Source organism: Leptonotus elevatus, chromosome 4 (genome assembly GCF_054856555.1).
Source record: "Leptonotus elevatus isolate MCC_2025b chromosome 4, RoL_Lele_1.0, whole genome shotgun sequence".
Classification (NCBI taxonomy): Eukaryota; Metazoa; Chordata; class Actinopteri; order Syngnathiformes; family Syngnathidae; genus Leptonotus; species Leptonotus elevatus.
In genome coordinates this window covers 13,881,815-13,891,257 of record NC_141242.1, presented here as the reverse complement: position 1 = coordinate 13,891,257, position 9,443 = coordinate 13,881,815, and the positions used below count along the sequence as shown (strand labels likewise).

At 37.9% G+C, this 9,443-nt stretch overlaps 1 protein-coding gene across 3 annotated transcripts; it reads left to right on the top strand.

The window, feature by feature from the left end:
• Positions 1–3,703: 3,703 nt before the first annotated feature.
• Positions 3,704–9,432, top strand: LOC147175621 (transmembrane protein 53-A). 3 transcript variants are annotated; one of them, XM_086074897.1, is made up of 4 exons: positions 3,704–3,761; positions 5,787–6,075; positions 6,291–6,537; positions 7,326–9,432. In XM_086074897.1, exons 1-4 carry the CDS (start codon positions 3,742–3,744, stop codon positions 7,685–7,687), a joined length of 918 nt encoding a protein of 305 aa, XP_085931023.1. In that variant the 5' UTR covers positions 3,704–3,741; the 3' UTR covers positions 7,688–9,432. The 3 variants fall into 3 exon arrangements, with proteins under 3 accessions (XP_085931023.1, XP_085931024.1, XP_085931025.1); XM_086074898.1 differs by lacking the exon at positions 3,704–3,761 and adding an exon at positions 4,147–4,271; XM_086074899.1 differs by lacking the exon at positions 3,704–3,761 and adding an exon at positions 4,345–4,441.
• Positions 9,433–9,443: the final 11 nt, after the last annotated feature.

The window sequence follows — 9,443 nt, the reverse complement described above, 5'->3', positions numbered from 1 at the left end:
GTTTAAAATCCCAACCCAGGCTTGAAACCCCTACTTTTAAACCCTAACTTGAATGCCAAACCCTTGTTTAAAACCCTAACACAAGCTTGAAACCCTAACTTTTAACCCTAATTTAAATGAATCTCGCTTAAACCCTAGCTAGAAATCCCATCTTGAACGCCGAGCCCTGAATTGGAACCATACTTTGAAACCCTTACCCTAGGTTTGGAACCGTAGCCTTATTTGAATGACTAATCCTGGCTTGAAGCCCTAATTTGAAACACCAACTTGAAACCCTAACTTGCCCTGACCTCAAACCCTACATTGAAACCCTAACCCAGACCGTGGCTTGAACTACTAGCTCTTGTTTGAAACCCTAACCCTGTTTTTAAAATCCTAAATGTGCATTAGCAGTCCATATAAATGATGTCAGACGACATAACTCGTCAACTGACCGCCACATAAGCAGGCAGCAGGCAACTGTTGTGAAACCACAGCAGATCAATACACAACGTCGGAAGCTATTGACAGCTGATGCTATTGTGGCCTTTGTGCTAAACATGCAGCTCCGAGTCCGACCAAGAAAATTTTATTTTGAATAGCAAAGCAGATGCATAATGCATAGGTATAATGGGGGAGGATGGAAAGATGTTTAAGCAGTAGTCTTGTATACAAGACTGGAAGCTTGAACTGACTGGTACGGAAAACCAACATGCATGCTAATACAAGAAGCGACTCGGCTCCAGTCCTTCACTTAAATAACAAGTCCCCCCCGAAGTGAGAAAAAAAAACGCCTAGATATTAATAATTTTATACATACACATATATATATGTACAATCTACAGTACACAGTATATTATGCATATTAACCTACAACTATACCCTATATTATCTATATTCGTGCCTCTTAATTTTTTACTAATTGTTCAAAAATGACTTCAATGTGTAATTATGATGCATTACAAACAAATGTGCACTGCAAACGATGCAAATTAACAGGTTTGGGTATATGCTGTCACTTTAAATAACTATTTGGACTGTATTAATCACATACCTCAGAACAACAGGCAATACCTGATATGTTCACCGCTTTTCTGACATAAAAACTTCTCTCAAATGCTGCTCCTGAATTTGTTTTTACGTCCTCAGGTGAAACATATTTGCATACACCTAATGCGGGCAGAGCTTGGCATCAGTGTACGATGCTATGAAAATCATCATAATGAAATTGTCTCATGCGTAGTGCATTTATTCAGGGTGGGGTAGGGGTGAAATCCACTGGCCTCGTGGCCTAATTCAATTCCCTGGTTCGTTCTAAAATAGATGTTGATCCACATACCTGTGGACGTAAAACAAAGTCACACATTATCTCCTCTCCACTGGCTATAGGCTAGCCCATATTTAAAATTGCAGTCATCATATAACGACGATCCACTGAGCATATTCAGCTTCTGCCAAATTCAAATCAAACAAAACATTAGTCTCTTGCATGTATGTGGTCATAATTTGTAACGATAGTGCCAAATATACTTATACTTTAGCCTCTTTTACCAAACTATAGGAGTAGAAGTTACACATGTTGTGAAATATAGGGAGTAAAAGTAAAAAGTCATCAAAAAATAAATACTCATGTATAACAAAATATAAAATTCCTGTCACAGCCAGCCAAAGAGACGTTTGATGACATTTCAGTTAATTTACACAGCTGGTAAGTGCAGTGAAAACGCGACCTTCCTTCCGTGTGATCCATCCGTTATCAGGCGATACAGGAAAGCATCAAGCCAGCCGTGAGTAAGGCGACCGGAAAGGAACAATGGCAGGCTAAACACATGAGGTCAGCAAGAGACGCCACCAAATTTGTTGCCTAACACTTGGTGGTCTAAATCCATTGGGGTTGCTGTTTGGATAAGTCGTAATCCGGCAAGACAAAGTCAGCGGGGACCCCGGTGCAGGGTGGGAACCCACCGGGAATGAGAGCAAGATGCAGCAACAAAGCTGCACAAACAAAGTTAGAGACAACAAGGGCTTGTGACAAAGGAGGCTTTTTTCATGTTTGTTGCAAAAAGCTGAAAAATTAACTTACTCTATATGCAAGATATGGAAAAACATGGAGCCACATTTTTTTGGGATGTTTCAGACAATTCATTAGTTGCACCTGCAATAAGGGACGAGCCATCCATTACAAAGACAATGAAAGCGACCAGCAGTGACGGGATGGGCCCTTATACCCAGGGTCCCCGCTTCCTATACGCTTATAACGCACTGTGCGTATAAGGCACCACTTGGCCCCAAAGGGCACCAGACAAGTGTCTTTTTTTCCCTTTCTTTTATAGGCAGCATACGCAGACCCATGCCATGCTATTGTTCGGACAGGAAAATAAAGTAATAAATGAATCATTTAGCGGGCAGTTGGCATTCGCTTTCCTCTCTCCTCTCATCATGACGTAACATCGCACCGCTGCCTCTCCGGGTGCTCGTGCCAAATGATTCTCCGGTCCACTGCCTAGCCCCCTTCTTGGCCCCAGTTTACGCAGGAATATTTTCACGCAAATACATCTATTCGTCGAAATACACTACACACAGGCGCTGAGAAACGAAAAAGAAAAAATTCTGTGACGAGGCCCGTGACTCACTCACAAGTGTTGCTGCAACTGCCTGTTTGCTGTTAGTAGTTAGCAAAAAGCTAACGTATCATTGCCCCAGGTCAAGTATTGTTACAGTAAACCTCCAGGCAACATTTTCTAATATGATTTATTTTCCTGTTAACTGCAGTGCAGTTTAAAGCAGATTTGATGCACCTGCTATGTCACTTTCTCAGTGAATGCAAAATCAGATCACAGCAAAAAAAAAAGAAAAGAAAAAAATGACTGACAGTAAAAAAAATACCGTATTGCTTTAATAAAAAAAAAAATATATATATATATATATATATATATATATATATGTATATATATATATATATATATATATATATATATATATAGATAGATATATATATATAGATATATATATATAAATCCTGCAAGACAATTGACAATTTTATCCCCCCACAAATATTCCCTTAAACGATAAGTTAATTGAAATATGGGGTTTTCAATGATATATTTATGGTCTCTCATTTATTTAAAGTGCCTTCCACATTTGCACTTTTATGACCAATTTTTATTATTATTTTGCAGCATTATAGTGATTATTAATAGATTTTAAAAAACTGTTAAAAAAAATCTAATTAAATTTAAAAAAAAAAAGAATTTGTTTGTTTGTTGGGTTTTTGAGGGGGGCGGCGGGGGGTGACTTTGTGAGGTAGTATCCAGGTGGGGGGCATTATCTTTTCAGTTTAGGGCACGCAAAGGACTAGCAGCGGCCCTGCCTATAGGCCAAATCCTCCAAATGATCATGACATTTTTACAACATATGCTATGACCACACAAAATAGCTTAGGTTAAAAAAGCTTAGTAAGTGGGGCTCATTTGGACGAATTCCTTCACAAAAAATTGTCAGTGGAATTTCTTCCAAATGGCCCCCTCTTAAACGCTGATTTCCTATATGCGTCTCCTTATGATAAACATGTCTAGTCAATTTTGTGTTTATTTGCGAAACTGGTGGGGCCGATTTTTTTTTTTTTCAGGGGGTGTCATAATGCGAATCCACAAAATGATCCTCAAACTCTGACGCCAGTTCCGCCCGCATTATGACGGAGGTTTAAAAAAACAAAACAAAAAAAACAAGCGTCAGAGACTTGGATGTGAGACACTTGACGCTATGGGGTTATTCGATTGCTGGTAAGTAAACCATAGTCAAATACATCCATGTAAACATTCTGCAGAAACGAGAGGTTCTGGAACAACTACACATTCAACTAAATATGTGTTTTATTTCTTTATTGAAGTCGCAGTTGATTTAACGAGTGGGCTCAATTCAGAGGAGCCATCCAAACGAGGCTAGTGGGCATTAATTGTTCGTCCGCAATATCCCTTCCGTTCCACAACTTAAATGACAAATGCACATGACACATGTTTAATAAACTTGGTCAACAATGTTTATTCGGATGACTCTCTGGTTTCCTTTTTGTCTCCTTCCTAAAGGGGGCAGAATTGCACTTTGACATGCGTGATGCAACACACAGAAGAAGTAGTTAGATTAATGTGCCCTCCTTTTGTCTAGTTAGGAAGACTTTCCTTCCTATCAGTGTTACATATTTAGGTGACAACTGAAAACAGGAGACCTGTTGTTTTGTTTTAGTTTTAGGGCTAAAACGCCGCGTTCACTGTGATGACCAGGAGAGAGAGTTGGTGCGTACCAATGTTAACAGCTAAGAAACAAAACAATTTCCCCAGCCTTTCAGATAAAAAACAGGGTTTCAAAAGAGTGACACATTAAGGAAGACTGCGGTTTGTTAATGTCCTCAGGCTTTTGAACTTTTCGACACTTTCCACCACCAGTACGGACTGCCGCCGACAAGGTCTATAATCGTTTTTAAATCTGTAACACTTGATTAATTGAGTTGACTTTCCGTCAGCTAATTGTAAAAAACAAAAACTAACTGAAACTACATTTTATGTTTACAACACTAACTAAAACTAACTATAATTATAGCAAAAATGTCCTTTGTTTTAGTCTTTGGTATTTAATTTAATGCATGAGCCTTTGGGGATGATTTTAAATGTGATTTTAAGTAATTTATTTTGATATTAACCGTAATAAGGACGTTTGATAGTGCGTCACACAAAAGTGACGTCAGTTAGCAGTAGCTAATAGAAAATGACCTTCAGATGATGTCACTCCCATGGTGGTTTTTAAATATTGCGCACAATACACTTTATTTTTAACTGATAACTAATACTGAAACTAAGCATTTATGATATAACTAAAACTAATAAAAACTAACAGCACCACCCTGAAAACTAATTAAAACGAACTACATTTTAAAAACAAAACTCAAAACGAAATAAAAACTAACTAAAATGAAAAATTCCAAAACTATAATAACCATGGTCCGACCTCAGCGTTCCAGGCGAATGTAAACAACAAAGATGGCTGATTCCGATCAATTGGTTATGGTTTTGACCCCAGCAAATCCTCCTTTTATTTCCTCTACTTTATATAAATAAAGGAATATCTTTAAAGCAATTTATAGATTTCATCGCATAACTTAATGCAGGGAGATTGCGTGACTCGCAATAAGCACAACATTATATATATATATATATATATATATATATATATATATATATATATATATATATATATGCATCCGTCCATTTTCTTAACAACTAATATACGCACACACACACACGATACATTTTCTTATATTTACTTTGAGCATGTTATCAATTTATCAATGGACAATTGCAAACATCCGGGCATTTCTGATATTTCCGCAATGCACCACACCATACCATACACGGTGAAAACAAACAGTGTATTCCTTTTGCCTGTGACTAGCATACAAACCAGACAAATTGTTATAGTACTCAAATGACATTTTTCATCACATTTTGAAATCAAACTAATCCTCCCAAATCAAATTACAACAATCCAAAGGCCAGTGCTTTTCCATGAGCGGAGAGCTTCCTTTCACCGAGTTTTGACTGAATTGTTGAATCTCATTATAAATATTACCTGAATACTAAAGATATTTTCAAGTTATGTACCTAAATACTGGGCTAAGATGTGGATTACCTGCACACTTTTGTACTTAAATTTCTTTCTCACTAGTTAGTATAGCAACTCTTAGCATGTTATCACCATCATAAGTTAATTTTGCAGTAATTTCACATTTTTAATGGACTATAATGTCTTTCAAGCCAACTGGAGCCTGTCCCTCTCATTCCATCGGGTCTCCCGGAAGGAGCAGCAGCAGCAATGCTGACCGGGAGCATCTTGCGCCGAAGCTTCTCCTGCCACCGCCTCAGTAAAAATGTCACTTTCTACATGGCCGAGCAAGTCACACCCTCGCCACGGGATCACACATGGGAAGACCAGAAACCTCTCACGCTCATGCTGCCATGGTTGGGAGCGCGTCCCCAGGCCGTGGCTAAGTACTGTGATATCTACCTCCGCACCGGCTTTGATGTGCTTGTAGTGGAAAGTGAGGTAAGTCCGTCCGTGTCTGTTCTACCAAGTGTTCTATCGTCCGTTCTGTCGACTGTTCTATCATTCCGTTCCTTTCCATTGTTCGTTCTAGCTATCGATCGATTGAACGAACGACAGAATGAACAATAGATCGATCTGTCTATCCTTCGGTCGCTTCTTTCTATCGTTCTAGCTATGCCTCTTTCTATCTAGCGTTTGTTCATCTCCGTTTGCAGTTGCAAGAATTCTTATGGCCTCGCTGGAGTTTGCAACATGGCAAGAAGCTGCTGGAGTTGTTGCACAGCGAGCGCTTTGCGTCGCGGCCGCTGCTCATCCACGCCTTCTCCATCGGCGGTTACACCTTCTCACAGCTGTTGGTGCACGTTTCCGAGGACCCGCAGAAGTACGAGACACTCACCGGGAGGATTAAAGGACAAATTTATGACAGCCTTGTGGCGGGCTCTGTGGAGTTGATGGCTGCAGGTCAGTGCGTTTTTAACCTTGACATCACATATGATGTGTGATTGGTTGAAAGCAAGCGAGGGACAAATGAGAACTACTTATTCTTTTCTCCTGCCTTGCCACCCAGTGTGGAAAGTAAGTACTCTAGTGCAATGCAGGCAGACGACACAGGCCGTGTCAAATGTTTATTGTCGTCTTTGTTGGGGGCTACTTAATGAAAATTGGATCGCCTTAGTTTAGACACCCCTAATTTAAACCATGTGTAAACTTTTTTTGAACCTGCCCCCTAAACACAAATCTGAATCGAGAATCATTTGGATCTGGAATTGGAATTGGAACTGGAAATGTTCAATTTCAAATAGCAGTCCTAACGTTCATATAATTGATTAACCTGTCAAGTTATATTTGATTAATTAATGGATCAGATTTTTAAAAGCTCAGGGAACACTTCCCCCAAATTTTTTTTTAGCCATACTAGGATAAAATGTAATTGCACATACACTACAGTAGGTGGCAGTGGCACTCTCATTGTTAAAGTTCAGAAGTATTAGCTCCTCTGCAGAGGTGTACATAAAACAATTTTATCTAAAAATGATTCTATAAATAGTATCATTTTCGTTTGTATCCTATATAGTTGCGACAGACAGTTTTGAGGGTGCGAAATATTTTCTTCTTTCTTGGAGGAGGGGGTGGTGCGTAACCAAATATAATAATAAAGTCATATGGATCCAAATTGAGATTTGCAATTGCTCTGTAGTGTCAGCTGAAGCCAGTAAAAATGTTTAGCGAGTGTTGTCTTGCATGCTCAGGTGTGGCCAAGATTGCCTTTCCGCGCTGGGAGACGCCGGTGAAACACATGAGCCTGCTGTACTTCAACACTTTCAAGCGCCAAACCACCAACTACTACAACAGGACCATCCAAGTCTTCTGGAACTCTCCCGTCACCGCTCCCGCGCTTTTCTTCTACTGCGACAACGATCCGCTGAGTGACCCACAAGCGTTGGAGGAGGTCATCGAATTCTGGCGAGGCCGTGCCGTGCCCCTCACCGTCAAGAAATGGGAGCGTTCCAAACACGCCGGCCACCTGAAGGCCCACCCGCAAGAGTACGTGGACACTTTGGAATCCTTCCTCCGTTCGATCCCTCTCGTTCCGCTCAAGTCCAAGATGTAGCTGTGAAAAAAAAAAAAGAGACAAAACTCACTCCGGACTTACTCCATGTGCTGTGACTAATTTGAAATGATCTTCTAAGGTTCTCATAGTGGTAGTTAACTTATTTATTTTAAATGCAACATGGTAATAAAGAATGGTAATAAAGCTAAATCTCAGGTACTGATCTCTACGAAGTATTGAGGCTGCACCAAAAAATAAAAGAACTTAACTACATTAGTTGTAATCTTATGAGAATAAAGTTGAATGTAATCAAAAGGAATTTGAAAATTTTGCAAGATAAAAAAATCGTTCACAGAAAAAAAAACGTTGACGGTAATGTTTGTATTTTACAAGGAAAAGTAAGAATGGTCAAGACAGTCATAGAGATTTTTTTAGATAAAATAATCGTGTGTTTTTTTAAGAAGAAAAAGTGTCAATCTAACAAAATTAGGCATATTTTGTATGGGGAAATGCCTAATATTACATGTGGAATTAGTTTAAGTAAGACTTTTTTTGTAAATGTACAATATCACACTTCATTCTCCAAAATACGACTGATGATTGATGAAAATTATTTCTCATTTTTATCTTCATATGTATATGACTTGAGTTTCATAAGATTATTCTTCTTAAAAAAATTATGTATTTAAGTTTTGCAACTGTTTTTTCATAAGGTACATACAACCCCTCCCGCAAAAATACAACTTATTTTTTTTCAACAACCAAATGTGACCATATGCCCATAAGGTCTTTTTATGCTGAAATTATTAAAAGGATCATGAAAATTTGCAACTTTTGGAAGATGACATTTCCCCAAAATACAACTTTATTCTTGAAAGTGTGCGAATTTCCCCCAAAAATTATTTTTGTATTATTGCTTGAAAGAAATACAGCTACTACCATATTTTAAGTAGAATTTTTTTTTTCTCGAGAAATATGATTTTTTTCTCATAAGATGACAACTTTCTCAAACTTGAAGGATATAATTTTTGTAAAATCAGAGAAATACCAAAACATTTTCATGATAACTTGATAATAGTAATATAGATGTACTGCATTTTTTTTCCACGCAAAATTATTGCAATAAAAAAAAAAGTAGTATTATGTTAAAATAAAAAAAACAATGCATTTTTCCCAATATCTATGGCTATACATGCAAAACTGATTTATTCCCTTAAATATTGACTTTTATTCTTGAAAACATAACATTTGGTAATTATATCGATATACAAATAATACAAGTTTGCCCCCAAAAAAGGCTGTTACTGTATTTTGAGGTGCATTTGTTGTTTTGTTTTGTCAAGCTTTAATCTTTCACATTATTCTTTTAAAACAGAAACACTTGTGCAATTAACGATTAAGAACTAACTGCTGCTGTAGGTTTCCTGTTCTTTTGGTGAAGCTAATACTGTATTAGCATTTTACTGCCAAAAAAAGAACATCAGTGAAGTATTTACTTTTGGTTGTGTTCCATAGTTTGACTACTTAACATCTTGTTTAATTCTTGTGGCATGTTTGCTTGGGAAAAATTGAACCAAAATGTGCCTGTTTTCTGTTATGCTCTCATTGCCCATGAGCAATGCTGTTACTGAAGTCCAACTGCACTACATTATCAGAACTTGTCCCGTTGGTTTCTTGGGTTCAGTGCAAATGAATGTATGGTGGAAGCACTGTCTCTTGCAAATTGTTCTTTACATTTCTGGTTGGTGAAAATGTTCATGACTTTATGTGTACATTATTTCAAAAATAAAAAATAATGTATATCATTTATCTTCAG